This window comes from Echiichthys vipera, assembly GCF_963691815.1.
Source record: "Echiichthys vipera genome assembly, chromosome: 6".
Classification (NCBI taxonomy): domain Eukaryota; kingdom Metazoa; phylum Chordata; class Actinopteri; order Perciformes; family Trachinidae; genus Echiichthys; species Echiichthys vipera.
Window position 1 is genome coordinate 17,436,340 of NC_139831.1, and position 23,265 is coordinate 17,459,604.

Below are 23,265 nucleotides of genomic sequence, written 5' to 3' on the forward strand. Positions count from 1 at the left end.
AGGTGTTCACTCCTCACTTTTCGACAATATAATTTCTTATCATCATGACAGCACTGTAAACACAAACTCTAGTTGGTAACCACCAACACGGTCTTCCTGAAAGCATAGGCCACGGCTGTGGTCTTATTTAAGCTTCAGGAGGAACCGTCAAACAGTGAGAACAAAGACAGCTACACTTGTTAAGAAGATAACGACACTGACTAAACATTTAGTTGTCAGTTAAAAGGGGACAAATTATGCTCATTTTCAGGTTCATATATACGGATTTTGAGTTTATACTTGAACATTACATGTACATGCTTTAATGTTCTCTGTCAATTGCTGACAATTTAAATAATAGCTAGGAGACACCGACGCAGCATATGTTTTTTTAAAAGGTTTTCATATCGAAAAACATATAAACCAATACTGATAGATTCTGAGATGCCTGTGATGGACTGATATCACCCAACTAATATATCAGTATGGCTCTACATAAATGCTTCTGATAATATAAACAGATTTAGTTGCATTTTACATTAAATATGTGCATGTTACTAAAGTTTGAAGCAAGGTACTATAGAGAATGCACAAGAAAATTATTGAAAGTTTGGTATCGTGTTGTATGTCTCCAAATAGTACACTAACAAACATAATTAAATACAAGGAGTTTCTCAATTTAAAACCGTGTACTATATGCATTGTAAACAACTTACAACTTGAGCGTGGGCTCAACACACATCAGCGCTAAAGTAGGTGAGAGTATCTGTTTGGTATTTGTGGTGCAGCCAGACCCGGCCGAGGCCACCAGACAACTGGGTAAACATAAAGACCCCCCCTCTCGTCCACCTGTCTGCCCTCTGCACTCACATCAGTGAGCTTTTAGGACCAAGCCGTATAAATGATGTAAGGCTCATGTCCAACATTTAAAACACACTGACAGTAACATTTACACAGAACAGTCTTTGTCATTCCTGTTCTCCTAGTCATAGTACAAATCCTTGACCCAAATACAATATGCTCACAGCTCCTCAATACAAAACCATACGTATGTCTTAATGCAAAACTAGGGCAACACGATTACATATCTCTAAAGAAAAAAAGAGCCTTTCGAATGGCTAAATGGACAAAGGAGGAAAAAAACAAATCTAATTGTATCCTTTGACTGATAGCACTTATGATGAGGACGGGGTTAGAATATCCCGCAGTGAAGTGGTGGGTTCTCATTACAGCATCTCTCCATCTCTGAAATGGCTTCATTAACAGGCCAAAGCCGAGAGCTCCCTCGCCGAGTGTATGAACGCGGTGTACCCCGAGGGTCCGCCGGAATGGCTGAGGTGAAGTCCATTAGCACCCAGCAGCTTGTTTTTGACCACTAAATAAAAACAGGGTATTTCTCTGTGTCTGCAGTACAAATAGCCTTAAGCCTAGTAGCTGGCGTGCATGCATTTCTTCTGGGGTTAAAAACTCCACTTTGGAAGAAAATTGGATTAGGTTTCTGATGCTGTGTCATCATAGGTGTTGATCCAGGTGAATTTGTAAAGTCATACAGTTCTCAGAAAGTCATGTGCTTAGAAAAACAACTTCATGCCATGACTTGTCTAGAGAGCGGCTAAGCAGGATCTAAGGATTTTTTGGTTATTCGTCACAAGTCATTTAAGTACCAGTTTAACTACTACTATGTGCTTAATCAGAACAGAACAGAGTATAATGTACCAAAGAGTTTTCCCACAACGGCATTCACTGTAACTTGTTCAGCATCAGTGTGTCACCTAAAATTATGTAATTGTCTATATCCAAACAGTGGCAAAGCGACAGGGGTGTGATAACTAGAGGAGTTATAAAAACAGTGCCGTATTCTGCTGGGGATAAATCCATATCTCACATAACCTGTCCCATTCTTCTGGCATACGTCCCGATCCCTCAGGCAACCGGAGCTGGCTACTTTTAAGCCTATGACATAGCTCTTACTTTCCCAGCACTTATGCTCCAATCATGTGTCATCTGATGAAATGCTACACCCTAGTCACCATTATTCGTCTGGATACAGGAGCCTCTGGAATGTATCGGATTCCTGCCTCAGGGGCTAGGCACCTTGGAAACATGGTCCTACCTCCACCGGCTAGCCTCTCCCACCTCCTCTCTCTCTCTTTCCATTCAGCAAAATTCCACTAGAGGCCTGCTTGATTTACACCGCCTCATTGCCTATCTGACATGTGCTCACATATTTGACGTACGTCTCACAATAGAAGGACATGTGAGGGACTGTTTAGAGCTTTTGAATTGAGTTCCAGCTGTCGACTTCAAGTCAAAGTCCCAACCAAAGGGTAAAGGGTAAACATTGCAATGAACGTTTACCCCTTTGCTACATTTGATGCTGGGTCACATTACCTTCCTTGCTTGACCACAAGCACCAGAACTCAATGAGAAATTAAAAAACGCTTTTGTTCTCTAGTGCAACGAACAGGTACAACCACTCTCGAGCTACCTCCCCTCTCCAGAGAGCAACAGTTATGCAGAGTAGGCCTGTAGTATTGAGTATCTCTGAGTCACTGGCCTGCGTAATTCAGTCTAGGGAATTATGACAGTGGAAAATCATTTCCCTGGGCCGGGGATTGGAGGCCATGGCTAATCGTTCAGTAATCTGATCTGCCTGCGTACTGTAGCATTTAGCCGCGCCGCTAACCTAGCCAGGCAGTCACACATGTGGACACCCCCCGTGCCTGCCAACAATCTGATGGAGGCTAGCACTATTCAAAAACAACTCTCCAGGTTTTCCTGAGGATTACAGATGCTATCGGATCATTTGCTAATACTTGGTTGTGCTGTGCTGTTTGAAATGTATTTACTCTGCTCCTACTCTCTAATACCCCTTGCTATAGCAGAGCCTAAGCCAACAATTGCTGCAGCCACATTCCAGGCAGAAAAAAGACACCTCCATACAAACTACCTGACAGGCAACAATGGCGCAATCTGCCTCTTGAATTCTGGTGTATTAATCCATATGCTTGACTTAATGAGGAAACATCTGAGTGTGTCAAACAGCAGGCTATTTTGGGTACACTTCCAATTGTAGATTCCTGTATCTAGTGAAGCCAGTGGTGTTGTAGTAGTATATGAATAAGAACCATAGGGAGCAGGGCTGTGGCACAAAGCAGTGCTTATACCCAGCAGAGGCTTTTTTTTTTGGGGGGGGGGGGCTTTAGTTTCAGAAAGATGCCTGGCTTCAGCCAAGAGAGATCAGCCCCCCCTCGCTGAGTGTGGATACAAGGGCCACTGACATTGAAAAATACAAGAGATGGCATGTTGTTGGGCACTAGGGCTAAATGATTCATTATAAATAAATCTGTCCATTACATTAATTGTTTGGTCTATATACATGGCAGGAAGTGAAAAACAAAAAAGTCCAAGATGATGTCTTTCAATGTCTCGTGTTCAGTCCATAACACAGATATATTCAGTTTAATATGATATAAATCAGAGAAAAGCAGGACATCTCCATGTCTGAGAGGCTGAAAACAGAATGTTCTGCCATTTTTGCATGAAAGATTACTTTAACAAGAAATCACTTATCAACAAAGTTGGCGATTACATTTCTGTGGTTTCGACTAAATGTTAAACAGCTCTATAGACCTTTTTAATAGAATTCCATTGCTAGGCCTTGGTCCTTGTTAACTTCCTGTCGGCTGATGTCATTCACATTCACTGCAACAGGAATCAAACTTGGACACATTTAGAATGTTTATGTTTATTACATCTTTGAGAAGGTCTTAAGGGCACTGACAGACAGTCAGTTACCTTTGTGTACCATCAAATGTGATGGCATAGTTACTGCACTACGATTAAACTCACATCCTCCTTTATAAGCAGCAGTAAAGCACTCTGAGCTATGACTGACAACAACAGCCTTCTTACTCTTCCCCATTCAAGTCTAAAATCTTAAACGATAAATTGTCTGTGATCATGTTTCATTCATATAGATGGCCAAACACCGTTTGGTGATGCGATCTGTCACATTCTGTCGTGCCTACAGTATTTTATCAACCTCCATGTGTAGACATTGTAACCCAGTTGCAGCATTTCACAGGCCTATCTAAGTGAAGAGATGCTTATATACGATCAAATGGCTGCGGCAACAGTGGCAGCCTTCATCAACTGAAAGCGCTAGATCACAGCATGTTTGGCAGCCAGTGGGAGCAGTCAGATGGAGGGTTAGAACAACCAGACAAACAGTTGGCACAAATAAACAGAACACAACTTGAGATTCAGTTCTCCGCAAATCTGACAAACAAATGACGACAACCACACTCGTTTTTTTTAATCTAATCTGAAAATGAAATAAGCCCTATGTTTTTCCTTTTTTTTCCCTTTCAAACGATGGGTGGGACGTGCGATAAACAACACATGGCTTGGGAATTGCAAAAAAATGTGAAGCTTTGGTCAAATAAATCTCATGATAGCTATATAAAACCAGAAGGACAGCACTTTTCACTTACAAGAACATAACATCTTCTGCAGCTGAGGCAAAATGCAGGGAAAGTCCTTATGACTTTGCCAAAATACATTCTGAGCATGAGTCATTCTCCTTTAGTAATCTCTTACTCGCATAGGTGCACGCACACACACCCCAAGGCAACAGATTTCAGGCAGGTCTGGGCTGCCCCTTTTTGCTACAGAGCAGAGTCAAGTGTTTATAGTATTTAATGGATGCAGCTATCTCAGCGGAGGTACAAAACAAAGAGTAGCAGAGCAGGCTCATAAAAGTAATAGGCAGGTCTTATTTAAGAAAGGGCGCTGCATCATCGGTGCATTCTGCAACAGCCACTATTGCACATAAACAACATATTAAAACACTTTAAAACTGGTGGATATCTTTGATGACAGTGCATCCCAAACTGCCCAACTTTTTTTGAAAACTAAAGCTGGATATGTCATAGACAGCATTATCTTTTACCCCCCAATGGTAAGGACTAAATAGTAATGAAATCCTACAGAGGAGCAATATGTTGTAATGATCGGCCAGCAGATAATTCCTACAGGTAGCTCCAGAATAAGCTGATGCATATTGTGTCATATAACACAGAGCCCGTGTCATCACTGCTGATAATTAACCCAAGTTCCCAGAAATCATTTGGACAAATTGAATAATGTTAAAGCGGTCGTTGCATTTCCCATGGTGATCTTTGTCCCTCCTCTGTCATGTGCAGTTGCTATTAGATTAGGTTGTAGACAGTCGTATCGACCTTTAATTATAATTTGAACACAAAAAAAAAATCGTTTGGCCTTTTCCATTGAGAGAGACACGTTAGACTGTGGCGGTTGAATTGATGCGTTGTTGTTTAATTGTCAAAGCTAACTTGAGGAGAGCATTTGATGGATGCTCTTTATGCATTGTAGCTGCTACAAAGTTACAAAAACTAGTTCCTCGCATGTCGCTGTCTCTGCATTACGGTGTCGGGCTGGATAAAGGAATTCCGATATTAAATCACAGAGCACAGCAGCCGGACACGAATCCAACCTGAGCACAAACTTCGACCTGACCCGCTTCTGAAAATAACGTTAGCCTCCTTTTCTCTGCTGCTATACGGACGAGCCGAAAGCTGCTCCGAGCCTCCATTATATCACCACGGGGCTTTATGTTTCCAGTCAGGCCGAGAAACTGGCCTCATTCTCCCGTCTGCGCCAGACAATGTTCACTAGCCTGGCCTGGGAGACCCGAGCGGCGGGGCTCTCTCGCGGTTCGTGTTGCGAAAACATGTGCGGGAAAAACACCGCGACGAGCCTCGCGTTTGTGTCGTTGCACTCACCTTGTTTGAGTCTGTAGGTGGATTTGGGACAACACAGTCCGGTTGGGGCGGTTGCGGGGTTGAAGCACGCTGGGAGCATGTCGTCGTCGTCGTCTCGGTTTGCTGTCGGCCGTGATGTGGAAGCGGCACAGCGGACTGGGCTGTGGGAGAAATCGGGAAATCTGAGAATGCCCCTCTCTTTCTGCAGCTCAGTGCACCGGCAGTGGCCCATAACTGTCAACAGGAGGCGCCAGCACAGCACATTTTTGTCTCTTAATATGCGCATACATGCATGGGCATATACACACACAACTCCTCAAAGAAACCACTGTGCGATCATATTCGTGCACGGGTTTATCTGCATGCATCCGCTGCTCTTCAATATGAGATTATGGTGACCTTAATGGACTGTGTGTGTGTGTGTGTGTGTGTGTGTGTGTCACTACTACTCGGGATTTAATTATGCAATGATACCGGGATTATCCTGAAAGTTTTGTTATGATCCTTATTTCTGAGGAGGGATAGTCGTGATGATTGTGATTGGTCACCACGCCATGCATGTTACACAACATGTGCCTCTACAAAAATGTGTTTTAAATGTGTTTCAGTGTTCAATCGAAGGGGAATGGATTTAGGCTGTTGTAGCAAAAAAACACTCCAGTGGTCTACAATGTCTTTGGTAGTTACTGAGACATAGCTCAGTGACCTCATAATAGGCCTATGCAATATGCTGCTATAGCCTAATATTCTAAGGAACTAAATTTAATTAATATTGAATTAATATTTGCATTATCTTTTGAGGGAACATATCCAATTATGGCACAGATTATCCTGAATTAGCCTACACAGAAAATTGCCTTAGAAATATGAAAATGGTTATAAATTAACACAGAAATTATGCATAAATACGAATTCATGTCACAGTGAACCTTATGTGAGCATAAAGCCTAGAGCTATGACATCAACAGAAACATCAATGCAACTCTAAGAATATCTTTAATGGCGTTACAAACATGGAGCAGCTGTGATGTAGTAGGCTGGTAGAACACCTACATGTGACTTTGGTTACGGAGAGGCTAAATCCAAGACAAAGCCATCTTTAAAAACAGCTTTGGCTGTCTCATCCACATCACATGATAGAGGAGATAGGGCCGCACAACTCATTAAGCCAAAGAAGGCGATGCCTGGAAGTCTTACCTCGGTGTCCCGTGAAAAAAAGGGCAAGACGCAACAAGGGACACAGGCACAGAAGGCTATGGAGTTTAGTTTCAATCTTTTTTGTGGAAATATGATCGCAGGAGCAGTTTTTTTATGAGTAGGCCTAATCAGTGTTAGGCTACATCTGATGAGCACAATGCAACTGAAGTCACTGAATCTAACCCAGATAGGCTCAGACCAGAATAAAAGATACATGGAAGTGCAGCAGACTTCCTTTCTGCTGCAATATGACAGAGTTCCTTGCTCTTCAGGCTTGTGTCTAATCCCTCTGACTCTTTCAGAACCTCTCCCTGACCTTAAATAAACATTAGGGGCTTAATGCCCATCCGTAATCTCGCACATCTTATGTCCTGCTAATTGGAGTTTCACACAGCAAAGACACCCTGACCTGAATTGGAGCAGGTGGATAGATAAACTGTAAATGGACCACACAATTGGCTTATACAAGCTCACACACACCAGCCAGTCAGCCTCTCTACCTCTCTCTCTCTCTCTCTCTCTTTCTCTCTCTCTCTCACACACACACACACACACACACACACACACACACGCGCACACACGCACAGAAAAAGTGTACACAAAGTAATTTACCTGGCTAATTAAAAACTACCAGACTGTAGGCTAAAAAGATACACTCAAAGTAATTTTTAGGCTAAGTAAAAGTAGGCTACAGAACCATTAGCAATATGTACGTAAAGTGTCAAAAGTAGAAGAAGTAAAAGTAGTTAAAATCTTAGTCTGCAAAGTAACTATTGCCTGCTTGTCAAAAGTACAAGTATTACCTCTGAAATGTAGGTGAGTGGAAATGAAAACAGTCATATAAAGACAATTAACCTTTAAACCGAAACTGCCAGAGTTACTTGTAGTACACAGACAATAAGTCTACTCTCTCAATGTGCTCCTTATTACTTCTTTTTCCTTATTAATGAATGCTGGTAGTTTATTGAAATAGGGCGACACCCTAAGGTGAAACGTGGCTCCCTGGCGCGGTGCATTGTGGTCTGACGCCTCTTGTGTCGTCGTTGGTTGTTTGGCTCCCTCTCTGCAAAATGGCGACGTCCCTGGGATCCAACACTTACAACAGACAGAACTGGGAAGATGCGGTACGTTATATGAGTATTATAGTTCACAGTGGAGACGGTGTCATTAAAAAACAGTGATGTGCAGTTAAATTTCAAGAAATTAAGATGTCCGTAAAAGCTGCCAGTTCTCCATAAATCTGGCGGTTAGCTTGTTAGCCTACCGTTAGCTACGGCTAGTAGCAGCGTGGTTGCTACCTTCATCCCTGTTAGCTAGCTTAACCCATAAAACATCACTACTTCATTTGGACCCAACGATGGCGAACCACACAATGTGGTTGATAACTTGAGAGATTTGCCTCAAAACAAGCACTGTGTTAATTTAACCGTAACATGTATTGTGATAAAGTTATAAATCTTAGGGAATGGAGGCTAGCACTGAGCTAGCATGCTAACGATAAGAAAACGACTTTTAAGTTGACGAAAGAGTTCCGTTTCCACTCCCAACCGGGTTCTGCAGAACACAGACAACCTGGCACATCACAATGTTATCGCCACGTATTATTTAATCATGGCTATGGCAAGCAGTTTGAACATTTTAATAGCTAGATTGGATTATTACCTTTTGTCAAATGTAACGTTTCAGATATCCACAACGTCATTCTCACTTGTAAAAATAACGCCACTTTTACCATTCACGTGTATTGGGCTTTCAATTCTAGACATCCACAATTACATTTTAGATATCTAGAATGAACATTATGGAAATCTGTAGGTTAATCTATTCACAGTAGGAAAAAAACTAAGGTGTTACCTGGGGTTTTCCTTTTAATGAGCATTACTATCCTATGTTAGGATGACGTAACATAAGTCAATTTAAGAAGAGTACTTAAATACACAATAAAAAAGGTCAGAAATAAAACATCAATTTAAAGTAAGTCAAAATAGATGCAAGAACATTTAATTCAAAGGTAGACTATTATTACATTTCCTTGAAAAAAATCTTGCAGTATATCAGTTGTGTAAATGCTTTTTTCATTGGTAATAATTTGAATACACTCAATAATTAGGAAATTCAGTTTTGAAGGGATTAAAGGTGGACTGAGATCTAGAAATTGTTAAGCTTCATGGATGTGAACTTGGCATTGTAGTATTAATAAGTTGACAGTCTGATTAATTGTTTTTCACATGTATTATTTAACCATGCTTGTTGCTTGTCATTGTAGTTAAAAACTAATTTTGCATTCGAGCTAAATTACATTTGTTTATATCTACGCAATCTGTACCTTTCATTGTACTTAATTTGTGAATCAAGTAACTGTATTTTTGATCCTCTTTAAAGGTCCCTAACCCTACTATATAAGGCTACAAATCCGTTTCCTCTCTTGAGCCATGACACAACAGGGCCTTTGGCCAATGTTGGTTTTATTATGACACCAGAATATAAACTTTGCAACCTTAGACTGTGTAGTTGACGCTTGAGCCACAAGAGCTGCTTATATTTAGGTGTTTGGCTGATGCTGTCAGTGGGATGGATTAATGCAAGGTCATTTCAGCAGCAAGCACTTAGATTGAAACAGCATCCTTCAACAGATGGCAAAGTGGGAGTAAGCAAGTCCTATTGCACTCTATGCACACATGTAACATTACCAAGGTGCCCAGAGCAGAAAGTTCACAGCTTCAGGTTGGATGAACATCGGATATGGTGCTTAATTTTTAATAAATGAACACCTGATTTACTTTTGTCTTTCAGGATTTTCCAATTCTGTGTCAGACATGTTTAGGAGAAAACCCTTACATCCGTATGGTAAGTTTGCATAACTGTGCATCATAATGATTTGGAGGTAATGTTTTCTTGTAGTGCTGATACCATAAATGTGCAGCTTCAAATTTGTTTATGCTTTGTTTCACAGACCAAGGAGAAGTATGGGAAAGAATGCAAGGTATGTCTTGGATTAATACTGTATATCTTGGTTATGCAGCACATGTCATAGTTAAGCTAAATGTCTTAACACTATGTTCCATGTAAAAATAATTAGATATTGTTTTCTTTTTGCCCACCAGATCTGCGCTCGGCCATTTACCGTGTTCCGCTGGTGTCCAGGGACACGGATGCGTTTCAAGAAGACTGAGGTCTGTCAGACCTGCAGTAAAATGAAAAATGTTTGTCAGACCTGTCTGCTGGACCTGGAGTATGGTGAGTCTCTGCAATTGTCTCCTTGTAATTGTATTTTTTGCCTGTGAACAATACTTATGGCTTGCTGAAGCAGTTACAGTAGTTTTGTTAGTTTAATCATCTTATCACACCTTGTTTTACAGGTTTGCCTATCCAGGTCAGAGACACTGGGCTGTCAGTTAAAGATGAGGTTCCCAAGTCAGATGTGAACAAAGAGTACTACACACAAAACATGGAGAGAGAGGTATAATAACTTTCTGTTTGCTTAGTTTCATACAGCTACAATAGCTAAAACTAGCTTGCAGGGTTGTCCTGAGCACTTTTCTTTACCCCAATTTCGTCCTTAAATGGGTTTTTGCTGAAATTCGAGAAGACGACATCAAAATTACAAAAAACAGTTAATTGATAATCAATATAGTTGACGGGGCATTCGCCAGTAGTTACTGTTACTTTCTAAAGTGTGTTTTGATCCCTCACGCCTTTTTGAACCTGTGTTTTCTCAGATAGCCAATTCTGATGGCACACGGCCGGTGGGCCAGCTAGGTAAAGCGCCCAGCTCAAGTGATATGTTGCTGAAACTTGCCCGGACCACTCCATACTACAAGAGGAACCGGCCGCACATCTGCTCCTTCTGGGTGAAAGGAGAGTGTAAGAGAGGGGAGGAGTGTCCCTATAGGTGAGTGACACGTCATCAAACAGTCCAGAGGTGCATTTTCTTAGTCAAATGTTGTGCTGGTGGGGTCAGCAATATTGTTCCGACTACAAATTTTAAATTGTAATAAAAATACATTTTTAAAGTACTAATAATAATGATAGTAATAATAAATAAAAATTGGTGTATTCTTGTTGCAGTGGCAGCATTTTCTCATTCTGGTTCTTTTTCACGCAGGCACGAGAAGCCAACAGATCCTGACGACCCTCTTGCCGACCAGAACATTAAAGACCGTTACTACGGCATCAACGACCCAGTAGCTGACAAGCTGCTTAAGCGGGCATCAACTATGCCCCGACTGGACCCACCAGATGACAAGTCCATCACCACCCTCTACATAGGGGGTTTGGGAGACACTGTCACTGATGGAGATCTCAAGTAAGGACTTCTTTTCCTGAACATCTGTACAACTTCATGTGACCCTTTAGGGGTTTACTATTTGGGCAAATATATTAGAATGTTTCATTGTCATAAAAGGGCTGTTGTTGCAATTTTAAACCATCCAACTTCCAGTGTTTTTGAACATTTTTCTTTTTTATTGCAGGAGTCACTTTTACCAGTTTGGTGAGATTCGCACCATCACCATAGTCCAGAGGCAGCAGTGTGCCTTCATCCAGTTTGCCACTCGGCAGTCGTCTGAAATGGCTGCGGAGAAGTCCTTCAACAAACTCATCATTAATGGACGGAGGCTCACTGTCAAGTGGGGAAGGTAAGAATCGTGAAGTTAAAAGTTAAGTATAGGGTGTCCATCTCCAATCTGACACAGAGACCACTAAGTGGGGGAGCATAAGGAGACACTAAAATATGTTCAAATAACAGGTTAATATTATCATACTTTCTGTCTAAATAAAGCTGTATTCACTCTCTCTCTGATATGTGCTGTTTTGGAACCTGTCTTTAAGTCAAGCCAAGTCTGTTCAGTGTCAAAATACGGGATGTGTGTATTTCTCTGTGGATAGTGTTTTGATACTTCTCACGGTATTTATATAGCATCGTAACCTGCTTTATATATGTTTTAAAAAAGACATGGAAATCTCACTTTTAACAATATAGGACCTTTTAATCTGTGCTCATTAAGTCATGTGTTTGGTGGATGCAAGACCAGAAACACTCTCCCTGCCTTCTGATTTCTTAGCTTTATACAGCTAACTAAGTGGAGCCTCATGGGAGTGTGAATATTTATAGTGATAATTTGCGTTTTAAACACCAGGTGGTGTTCTGAGAGCATGTGTGTTTGAAACACTGGAGAGTAATTTGAATAATGTTACCATCACAGTCATAATTGAAAGTAAACCTCTGACTCTAGTGCTTTTAAGATATTAGAGACACGGTAAGAATCTTACCACGACAAATATTTTTTGAACTTGAACTTTTCTATTCTGTACACAAGTCTGCACATCATGCAGTGTTGTTGAACAAGTAAAATGATGTGGCTGATGTGTAACTTGTATTATTTTTTAGGTCTCAGGCAGCAAGAGGGAAGGATGGTATCAAAGATGGCATCAGTGAGATGGGCACCAGACTTGATCCTGTACCTGGACTGCCTGGAGGTGAGTCTGCAAACAGGGAGTGTTGGAATTTCTGTGTACACATAGTGACATAATCATGTGAGTATAATTTTAAAGTAGTCTCCAGTACCCTTCTCTTCTTGGACAAATATACTAGATAATTATTGGGATTGATAGTGGAAATTGAAATAGCTGAAATGTATTTGTTTGTCATGTTTCTTTAATTCTATTTCTCTTTGTGCTATAGCTCTTCCTCCACCACCAGCTTTAGATGAAGAAGCTCCTGCAAACTACTTTAACCTGGACCCTAGCGCACCTCCTGCAGTCATGAACATCGCTCTGCCCCCACCCCCGGGCATCAACCCGCCTCCTCCAGGTAAAATCAAAACCATGATCACATAGATGCACCATATACCACATATTGTACATAGTAAAATATGTCAAATATAAACTGGTTATTTAAAATAATCCCATAAACACTAACTTTGGTAATCCTGATTTATGATTAAAGCTTTACTCAATATGTTTTTGTAAAGCTGCTGAGAAGAATGTATTCATTAATGTTTTTACAAATATGTTATCTGTATAATTTTGTTGTTAAATCGGTTGTTTGTATAGCTGGAGTTTGAAACAAAAACAATTTACCCCTGGGATTATTTAAAGCATTTCTGATTCATCACATCATGGTGTTTAAGGATTTAAACCCAAAGGTAGATGCCTAATGCTGTATTATTTTTTTTATCTCATCTGCTTAATCAGGTTTTGGCCCTCCAATGTTTCACCCCATGAGTCACATGGCTCCACCGATGCCCCCTCCAATGAGCATGAGACCTCCTGGTCAAATCCACTACCCCTCCCAGGATCCTCAGCGCATGGGTGCCCATGCCGCACATGGCTCACGTCACGGTGATTAGCTGGTGAAGTCATGCTGAGGTGTGTCTGCCCCCCCTTATGTCAGGTGCTTTCACTTCTGTTGCTGTCATGAGGCCTGAAACCTGCAGAGTATTTCTGGGAGAAAACACAGTTCTGCTTACAGGATAACATCTGATTTGTGCCCGCTGCAGTGCAGTGAATGAACTGAACGAGCACCATTGTTGTCTGGGAAGACGTCAACCAGCACAATACAAGGGGACTTTGGCACTACTCGCAGTTTAAAAGTACCAGACTTCAAACATGAGAGTACTGGCAAATGTGATTAGAGCTGTGGATGGAGCCTTTGTACATATAAAAATGTATACTGTCAGGTAAACTGTTTGTCACATCGTGCAACATGGAGTAGGATTCTGAGGAGCATTTTTAAATTTTCAGTAACTCTTTTTTTTTTATTTGACACAATCTTAATATTCCACATCATAATGACTTTGTTTATTGTAAGGCTTTCTGCAAATGTTGTTTTCACTTGTCATTAAAATGACACAATTTTGTCATCGATCATCTCAGTGCATATTATTCATTAATACTGCTGTTTTAGCTTCTACTACTCTACTACTCTATCTACTACTGTTGCTTTTACACAATGGTCAGAAAAAAGGGTGAGGGAAGAAGGGAGTCAGGTAATGACATCGATATAAACCATGTAGGTAGTAGGGTTCGTCCAGGATTCTTCTTTGTTAATGAAGTGGTTCCAGCAGCCTCAGATTTACTCATCCAGTCAAAGCACTCAGCAGTAGCAAACCACTTTATAGATCATGCACAAGTGTTTCTCTCTCTTTCCTGAAGTGCCCACTGATAAACAGAGAGATCATCTTTGTAGGAAAGGTGCAGCAAGCATAACTCCGTGCTTCAGTCTTTAGCTGACCATCCCCTTTTCATAGTTCATTAGATTCAGGGTTAAAATCATTTCCCCATCCCTTAGGCGCTCTGTTGAAGTTGGGCCGTCGACACATTTGTTCCAGAGCGACGCCGGGCTGGTTCTGGGGTTCCACCGCCTCAAAGCCAATCAATGGGATCACCCTCTTGCTGGCCATACCTCCCCCGAATGGCATGGCAGATCTGAGAGACAAAGACGAGTTATTACTAAGCAGACAGAGTGCATTGTGTTTATAGACCTGGCAGAACATGACCTGAAGTATCGTATGGCTCAGGCTCCTTCCCATAAAGGGGAGGAAACTTTTTAAATGATACATGATACCCAGCCTGGTCATCTCTCTGATTTTAACCGGTCTGTTAACAGGAAAACCCATTGGGAATTCAGGGTGATTCAAATGTTATCTACTTGGGTAGCTGCTCTGACTGTTAGAGTTCAGATTTAATTAATGCTTCACAATTTTATAATAATCTTACAGGCGTAAACCGATCCCTCCGGAGGAAGACAGTTCCAGACTGGCTGGCAGTAAATAAAGTGATTGACAGACGTAATTGAGTAAAGTCAGTTTGTCTTTTATATATTCTCCGTTTCTCCATCTGCCCAAGCTTAACCTCTGTACTGCCTCGCTGGCGTGTGTCAATTCCTTGTGTGCCGCGAGAAAGGTGATTCCCTTTCGTGCGTAAATCCGTCTTGTGAGGGGCACTTAAAGCTGGCAGTGCCCCGGTGGATCATCTTTCAAGAGCCAGCTGGGTTCAAAATAGCCATCGTGCAGCCACACTCCCAAGGAGGCGCGAGCCAGAGATTAATTTCAAAACTGGAAACATGGAGTGGAGCCGAGGGAAGATATGATTGTCATCTGTGGGTCTATTTGAAGATGGGTGTGTTTCAACGCCTGTGCTTCCAACTGAACAGGATTCAACAAATTGCAATTCATTTGGTTGAACTGAGAGGCGGCGGCAGCTGTAGAAAGGCGGATTTACCTGTTGAAGGACCTGTAGTTGGAAGGCTGTAATCTTTGTGGGAGCTCGGGCAGCTGGATATTTAGGGTGTTCAGGAGCTCTGTCTTGTCTCCCAAAGCTTGGCTCCATGGGGAATGGTAGGATTTAGGGATTACTGTTGTGTTGAACTTCTCATGAGGAATTTCCTTCATTGGGCCAGAATATCCTGGCAGAAACAAGTCTGATGTCAGTGGGTAACCGTGACATACAACTAAAGTGAAAGCTTTGCTGCTATCATTTTTTTTTTTTTTTTACCTTTTAAATTCAGTGTAAGCTAAATAAGGACCCCCTTTGTTCAGAAAAAATGGATAATCCTGGGGTTTTTGAAACTAATTACAAAACCCATTGAATAACATAAAAAAAGCAAGCCCAAGCAAAGCACAAACAGAGCCAATATTCATATGAATCTCTTTGATGTCGCTCCTGTCAACAATAGGACCTACAGTAATTAGATCTCAGCGTGAATCCCAGATAATAAACAGAGCTCGGCTCACTGTCAGTCAGATTGTTAATCATTGCCTTCTGTCAGGAAAAATACACAATGCTGGTCTCATGACTGCTTTGTGCAAACTGCCAACTCTCCTGGCACTAACAAGTGTTCAATACACTTCCATATGAAAAATGAGCACCACGCAAAGTGAGGTACAGTGCACGTGCATTTGGCTTTGCGGTGAGCTAGTCCTATGGCTTGTGGCACCTTGTGCGCCTTCACCAAGATTTACCTGGAGCGAGGAAGTCGGGACTGCCCTTCTTTGCTACAGTCTTCTGAAGGTTCATGACCAGGCTGTGCTTACCGGGGATGGAGAAAGCCTGGTTCTCTTTTCCTCCCTGTTGCTCTGGGATGATCTGTGGGGGAGGAGCGGGCTCTGGATAGACCTTGAAAATGAACAGTTAGATTTCAAGATTCAACATTCTGGGCAATTATTGTGTGAAGATGTCAAATTTCTGTTGCTTTACTCCGACAGAAGACACTGAGGAAAACGTCAGACTTAATTCGCCATTAATTGTAGCTCTTTGATCAATTTGGTAAGCCTATTAACTTATTATCTTATGGACTGTATAGCCCTCTTAAGCTATTTATTTATTTATTCTGACCAGGTTTTTTTTTTTAAATATCTGCCATGATAGCTTTTATTCTGTTTTTATCTTTTGTCTTCTAATAATCATTTTTGTATAGTTTTTAATCCATGTTTCCATGTCTGGAGCACAGTTATCACTGTTATTTCACTATAGATGTCGTAAATGTTGTTATCTTACCTTAGCTGTTAAGCATTAACTACATGTCAGAAACAAAGGTACATCATTTTGTGTAGGTAACATTAAGGTCAGTGGATCAGAGTCCCTGTGTTTTTTTACTGTGCCATCACTCAGTTCCTTACATTGTTGTAAGCACCGTTGGCGGCGTTCTCCAGTGTGTACCTCTCGACCCTCTTCTGTCTCTCCTGAAACATGCGAGACCCTCGGTTAGATGGAAGGTTGAGCTCCTCCATCATCACGTCCTTTGGAACGCTGATCTTCTTCCCGAGGTACAGGCCCCCTGGCACAACACCACAGACAAGTGGAGGCGCTTTAATAATCCATTGTATTTAAATATCCTTATACATTTTCAGAGTTGGAGCATCAGAGTAGAGAAATCTATTTTGTTCTTGTATGCTGTGTGGCACGGCATCAGGGGACGAGGTGGCTCTAACCATAAATAAAATACATCACATTCACATCCTGAAATGTAGTCGTTTGTGCAAAGGCAATGATAACTGCGACAACTTCCAGACATTTTGAAAGAGAAGGAAAGTAAGAAGGACCTTTGGCAAAGCATAATGCCTCCTCTGATGTTCTTGTTTCTGTGGACTTTAAACAGCTGGGGGGCACTGATACAGAAAAGCCAAACCAAGTCTAGCATCACTAAGTTGGTATCCGCGCAGCTTTTGCTCTGGGTCTCTTCTCATGTTCTATCACGGCACAGTGGAGAGTCTGAAATAGCCTCGAGATGATGTCAAGGACTGTGTAATGTTTGTTGTGGTCCAGGGTTGCATGGGGTAACCGGGCATATAAATAGTGGTCTCTGGACGAAAGACTCGTGTAGGAGCTGATGGCACATGAAAAGTCTTTGGATAAGTCTGGGCATGTGCCACCCTTGAGGAGACGCCTTTGATCGTCCTGCATAAAATTCAGTGGTGGGAGTCAAATTTTGCTGAGTTTAGGGGACTCGGTTTCAAAGCAGACTCCTTCTTGTAGACCTTTCTATTTTTATAATACATTGTTCTACCATATCGGCTAACACACTTTGATGTTTGGCTCAGTAACATGCGACAGCCCCGGCTTGTGATCACACACTGTTGCAGCTTGAATATGGGTGTAAATACACACAAGAGCATACTAATTTGTTATCAACCATGTATGTAAAACTAAAACGCCGATTAGCTCACTTTCAAAGATTCATGTCCACGTTGGTTCTGTCTGAAAAAGTACTAAATTAGTGCATCTCACCCCATCCACACACTTACCTCCTCTGGCCTCTTTACACAGAGCCTTGGCCTGCAACATCCTCTGCTTAGTCACATCGTCCAGGCCTGACTGCATCATCATCTTCCTCTGATGGATACATGTTGCCATGAAATATCATTATTATTAAAGATTTTTCTAAAAAAAGTTTTTTGATACTTCTCCTACTTTATATATATCATTGACCATTGCAAATCTTTTTTAGTGTGACTTCTCTGTAAGTGACAAAACACCTGTCTCCTATAAACCTGGATGAACCCCTAAATTATTAGAAAATTAAGGCTACGTACATTTTGTTGCGACTAAATTACTCCAGTCATTTGCTTCGACTGTATGGGTTCATGCAATGCCTTCACTGATATTTTGATGAACTTTCTAAAAGTAAAACACATAGGTGAGTTGCCTTTTTTGCATTCAATTTAACTAGAAAATCAAAAGGGTCACATTGCAGCAAAACCCCATTGCATCTTAAAGCTGTCTCTCCAGCATTATATAATCATTTTATAAGTTCCCTGTTTACAGTTCATTTACAGTTCATTTAAGGACCTGGTAGCTTCCACACTTCACACTATTTTTAGTCAGACTTTTGACTATAGTAAAGGCGTGCATCCCTTCACCTCAGTCCTTACCTGCGTGTCCTGGTTGCTTGTATGTCGGGTGTCGGAGCTGGTTTTGGACGGTCGTGTAGTTTATACCGCACTGGAGCTGACTTCCCTCGGCAGAGAAGGGACAGTCTGTATAAAACTCATCCCAGGATGCCTCGGGTGCTTACCTCACTGGGTTATTTTAGAAGAGGATGGACGGAGGGAGTGTTCAGGGCGGGGGGATATAAAGATATAAAGGGGCGAGTAAGGGGAAGTGGTAAGTATAAAGATTTACATCCTGACCAGAAGCCTCTTTGATAATACAAATCTGATCCTGTGTTTGTGTTTTAATAAAGATCTGTGTCTATGAGTGTGTGTGTGTGTGTGTGTGTGTGTGTGTGTGTGTGTGTGTGTGTGTGTCTGTGTGTGTGTGTGTGTGTGTGTGTGTGTGTGTGTGTGTGTGTGTGTGTGTGTGTGTGTGTGTGTGTGTGATAACAGCCACTGTCTAGACAGTGACACATCCAGCCTCTTCACTACAAACATACAGTAGATTCACACAAACACAATTTCTATATGTCCCTTCTGTAAAGCACTTTGTAGCTAATCTGCCACACAAGATCAAAATTAGAGAACAACTAATACATTCTTGATTTATTCTGAATTACTGTTATTTTGTATTGTTTCGAATTTGATAGAATATAAATCTGTTCTCTAATTTTGATCTCCATTGTAGTTGCTTACCAACACATAGCCATGTGTTCCCCCACATAGTTTTACGGGAGCTGCTATAAAATTGAAGTGGCCACTGCAATCAGAGGATTTTATTTGGTTTAGCAGTTTGGGGTCAAAGGTTAAACTGCAGCGGTTTGCTCTCCCATGTCTGATGCTGTGAGGCCTTTGACGTCCCTTTTCTTTCACACTGCGGTGTGTTTTGGTATATATACATACTTCTCAGTTATTCTGCAGAGTCGGAGAGAGGTTTCATTTATTCCTCAGCTTGCCAACTGCAGAGAAACTCAAGTTGTGAGTTCTGCATAAAAACTCGAAATGACGCCTGTTAAACTTTATATTTGGCTGGCCTTTCTGAACTCAACTTAGTCTTCATCATGTAGACCCCCCACCCCACCTCCCCCCCACACACACACACACATACACACACACAAATTGATTCAGTGGGCCCGGTAGGAGCCTGGAGGGAAAAAAACATTTTCCTTATCCCTGTTGAGATTGGATATCGATTCTGCACCTGCCCTGCTCCACAACTCCACTATCCCCCCCAGCAGGAAGCCTCGCGACTGCTCTGAAAGAAACTGTGGAGTCATCCTGAGACACAGAAAATCCTCTGCAGACACACAGTGGAAGGTAAATAGTCCCTGCCCATTACGGGTTTATATTAGTTTGTTTAGTCGAAAGAGTGAAAAAAACCAAACACGGTAGGTTAGTTGCCTCCTTTTAACAAATAACATTTCAGCTTTTGTGTGGGGCTGTATCACACTGAGCCTAAGTGATCAGAATCAATATTTTCCCTTACATTCATTACAAATGTTTTTTTGTTTTTTTATGACAACCGTCTATTGCTAATTCAGTGATTTAAAAAGTAGTTTCAATAACAAGACAATGAGAACAAACTCTCCTGACTGGTGTCATCTGTGTTTGAGATGTGGCTTCCGTGGTGTGTTCATGTCACTTAGAGAGAAGTGCACAGCCATCAGGTGCTGACAGCTGACAAAAGAACAATACAGTCCCATTCAGACTCAAGGGCTTTTGTAATTGGGGTACATTTAAAACCCTCAGATGAGACCTTAGCTGGCTAGCTGGTCCGAGGAAGTTCGAATACTCCACAGGTAGTGCGTTGAGAACAAGAGAAGCAGTGTAGGGCTTTTTAAAAAGCTTCACACTAAAGGCTAAATGCATTCAAATTCAGCTTGCAGCATGGAGTTAGTGTGAACTTTTCTTATTTGCTTGCAGGTACCTTTGGGAGGACTGTTGGACGTCAGTCAGTCGGGGAGCTGTCTTGACAGTGCTCACTTTGTGCTCCAATCCAGAGAGACATAATGTACGGGCTGCTGTGTGAGAGTCTTCACGACTTCATCAAGGAGTCGTACGGAGATGACGTGTGGAAGCTGGTCAGAGAAAGAGCAGATGTCCGGTTGCATTCTTTTGTCACCCACCAGGTACAGTGCCTCATCATTCTTTTGAACAGTAATGTATGTGAGGGCTGTTCTGTCTGTGTGTTCAAGTCAACCTGTCTACAGTTTTTATATTTTTATATGATGTCTGCGCGTCCACAGGTGTATAGTGAGAGTGTGATCCCCCGTATTGCAAAGGCAGCGAGCGGAGTGACAGGAACACCTTACAATGAGCTGATGAACTCCTGGGGAGTCTACTTCCTGGGCTTTGTTGGGAAGTACGGCTATGACAGGATCCTCAAGGTGAAAAAAAGATCTCAGACTCAAAAACTGTCAGAACTGTGTTGTCTTTTGGTAGACGTGTAAGACAATGACTAAATATGCGGTGAGCCTTGTATCCTTAAAACTCCCATTGTGCCAGTGAAAGGTTGTGTGTGTTGTTGTTTCTTTTTTAATATTTGCTTTTCTTAGTGTCTCATGTAGCTTACAGTGTCTTATTATTGAAGGAAGAATATGTAACTCATGCAAATCAGTCAAGAATGGTCAAAGTAGTAGCAAGAAAGTATATCTAAATATATCCTGATTTGTATCCACTCGTATGGGTCAAGCTCCAAAAATGCTCCTCCTAAATTGTTTTTAATAATTAAATGTCCTCAAATCCAAGCCAAATTAGCTCTGATGGCACCTTTGTGGGTAACTGAACTGAGGAAGCCTCTTGGATGAGAGGTGAAACGTCTTCCTAGACAATAACCAAGTCCAGTTGCTTTTGACTTAGATTTCTTTGGGGATAACGATGACCTGGACAAATGAGAACATTCACAGCCCCATCTTCCTGGGGTCATTTACCCAGATTTTCCTCTAGAGAAGGCATTATACAGCTGCCTTTAGTAGTTCTCCCCAGTAAACTGACCTTTTAGTCTAAAATTAGTGTCCTTTTAAAAATACTATAATAAAAAAAGAAGAGTCTACTCTGCACTTTCTTAAGACATGACCTGTCACCCTCTGCCTCTTACTTCAGGTGCTGGGCCGTCACGTACGCGACTTTGTCAATGGCCTTGATAATCTCCATGAGTACCTGCGCTTCAGCTACCCCAAGGTGCAGCCTCCAACCTTCTTCTGTCAGGAGGAGTCAGCCACCGGAGTCACCCTCCACTACAGGTCTGAGATGAGGTGGAGGGCAGAGGGGGTGTGGATGGGCCGGAGGATGAGGGGGGAGATTGGTAGATTATCAGACATAAATCATTCAAGCAGAACATGTCAAAGAGGTATTTCTTAAAGACTTTTTTTTTTAATAAAAATGATAATATTTATATTGAATTGCGTTCCTCTGCGACCGGCAGGAGTAAGCGCAAAGGCTATCTGCACTACGCCATGGGTCAGCTGAGGCAGATGGGGAAACAGTTCTATGACTGCGACATCCATGTGGAGGTGCTGTCTGAGCAGATGATCGGAGACTACTCCCATGTCACTATGAGGTACACACACACACACACAGACACAGACACGCATGCACACACACACGCACACACACACACACACACACACACAGACACACACACACACACACACACACAGACACACACACACACACACACACACACACACACACACACACACACACACACACACACACACACACACACACACACACACACACACACACACACACACACACACAAGCTAATTTTATACTCAGAGTGGACATTTTTTTGAGTACACAATACGTGCGATTTTGAGGTACTTTACTTGGGTCATAAGGGACATCTCGTCATCCCTCTAAACTTCGCTGATGGTTTACTGTTGTGTGCTAAAGTGCTAAAGAGGCAAAGTTATCGAATATTTAACAAAACTTTGAAAAGATTAGAAAAACCTTCAAAAAAAAAAATGTAACAGAACTTTGATTTTCTTCTTCCCTACTCATGATGTCTTCTTTTACTTTGGAATGCAGTCATTTTACTTGTAAGATAGTTTGTTTCACTGTGTGGGGGGTCTTATAATTCTTACTAACTTACGAGTGTGAAAACAGGACTACATTATACTTTTATTGCGAGAGATGTCATTTTTGATGCCATATCAAATACGTCATTCTCATTGTCAGTATTCACTGAAGGCTACTACTCTATGTGCCGCTGCTAAATAACCCCTGGAACCAAATACATTGTTTTAATAAAAGTGAATTGAAGTAAAGGATTGGAATCATTCCTCTACCACAAGCTATACTATATACAGATTTTTAAAATTAATTTTTTTAATGAATTTTACTATATAAAAATTGCTGTATTTTGTATTTATTGTGCTTTTGTATTGTACTATGGGCCTTCCATTGTGTCCTGAATAAAAGTCATCTATATTTATCTATCTATACTCAACTTTAAACTTTAGAAAACATATTGATCTGAATGTCTGTGCAGGCTGAACTTTGACAACTCAGCCTACCGCTACATCATGAAGGAGGATGAGGAAGAGCAGGAGATTTTGCCCATTACCTCAGATTTCTTCTTCGAGGTCTTCCCCTTTAACATAGTCTTCAGACAGGTAACCCCTTTTGAGTTACAGTGCCAAGCTCACCTGAATGAATGAAATGAAGCGGTAAATGAATGAGGAATCGCAGCAATGATTCAATTCTGCAGGACATGGTGGTGCATAACGTGGGCTCAGGCCTGGCTACAGTCTTCCCTGATCTGGATGGGAAGAAGATCAATGATGCCTTTCTGCTGGCTCGCCCCCTAGTGGAGTTCACCTGGAACATGGTAAGAAAGATCAATTTACAAACAGGGGCAATTTAATGTTTACAGCCAGTTTAGGACAAACCTTATCTACATGATTTTGCATGTAAACACCAGCTTT

The 23,265-nt window shown here is 41.6% G+C and overlaps 3 protein-coding genes across 5 annotated transcripts in view; 1 reads left to right on the forward strand and 2 right to left on the reverse strand.

The window, feature by feature from the left end:
- Positions 1–5,910, reverse strand: part of LOC310948378 (bifunctional heparan sulfate N-deacetylase/N-sulfotransferase 1-like) — a 44,152-nt gene extending 38,242 nt beyond the window's left edge. Inside the window, 1 exon segment of the mRNA XM_083915470.1 lies at positions 5,787–5,910. The gene's annotated coding sequence lies outside the window, so the exon portion shown is untranslated.
- Positions 5,911–8,011: 2,101 nt separating this feature from the next.
- On the forward strand, positions 8,012–13,827 carry rbm22 (RNA binding motif protein 22). 2 transcript variants are annotated; one of them, XM_083915095.1, is made up of 12 exons: positions 8,012–8,086; positions 9,756–9,809; positions 9,916–9,945; positions 10,067–10,199; positions 10,322–10,422; positions 10,682–10,854; positions 11,068–11,268; positions 11,435–11,599; positions 12,352–12,440; positions 12,646–12,774; positions 13,158–13,331; positions 13,463–13,827. In XM_083915095.1, the coding sequence occupies exons 1-11, from the start codon at positions 8,033–8,035 to the stop codon at positions 13,310–13,312; spliced, it is 1,284 nt and encodes a 427-aa protein (XP_083771221.1). In that variant the 5' UTR covers positions 8,012–8,032; the 3' UTR covers positions 13,313–13,331; positions 13,463–13,827. The 2 variants fall into 2 exon arrangements, with proteins under 2 accessions (XP_083771221.1, XP_083771220.1); XM_083915094.1 differs by having other exon boundaries at positions 13,158–13,827.
- Positions 13,828–13,976: 149 nt separating this feature from the next.
- Positions 13,977–18,450, reverse strand: LOC310948087 (myozenin-2). Of its 2 annotated transcripts, none has more exons than XM_083915097.1 (6): positions 18,335–18,450; positions 17,708–17,795; positions 16,583–16,740; positions 15,998–16,079; positions 15,186–15,369; positions 13,977–14,390 (listed from the first exon to the last, which is right to left on the reverse strand). In XM_083915097.1, exons 2-6 carry the CDS (start codon positions 17,787–17,789, stop codon positions 14,207–14,209), a joined length of 690 nt encoding a protein of 229 aa, XP_083771223.1. In that variant the 5' UTR covers positions 17,790–17,795; positions 18,335–18,450; the 3' UTR covers positions 13,977–14,206. The 2 variants fall into 2 exon arrangements, with proteins under 2 accessions (XP_083771223.1, XP_083771222.1); XM_083915096.1 differs by having other exon boundaries at positions 15,926–16,079.
- Positions 18,451–23,265: the final 4,815 nt, after the last annotated feature.

Coding starts and splice junctions, on each gene's coding strand:
- rbm22 (XM_083915094.1), top strand. CDS start 8,033: ATGGCGACGTCCCTGGGATCCAACACTTACAACAGACAGAACTGGGAA. Junction 8,087..9,755: donor GACAGAACTGGGAAGATGCG/GTACGTTATATG, acceptor TTTGTCTTTCAG/GATTTTCCAATTCTGTGTCA. Junction 11,269..11,434: donor GTCACTGATGGAGATCTCAA/GTAAGGACTTCT, acceptor TTTTTATTGCAG/GAGTCACTTTTACCAGTTTG.
- LOC310948087 (XM_083915096.1), bottom strand. CDS start 17,789: ATGATGATGCAGTCAGGCCTGGACGATGTGACTAAGCAGAGGATGTTG. Junction 16,741..17,707: donor GTGTAAAGAGGCCAGAGGAG/GTAAGTGTGTGG, acceptor GTGTTGTGCCAG/GGGGCCTGTACCTCGGGAAG. Junction 16,080..16,582: donor CCAACGGTGCTTACAACAAT/GTAAGGAACTGA, acceptor TTCATTTTCAAG/GTCTATCCAGAGCCCGCTCC.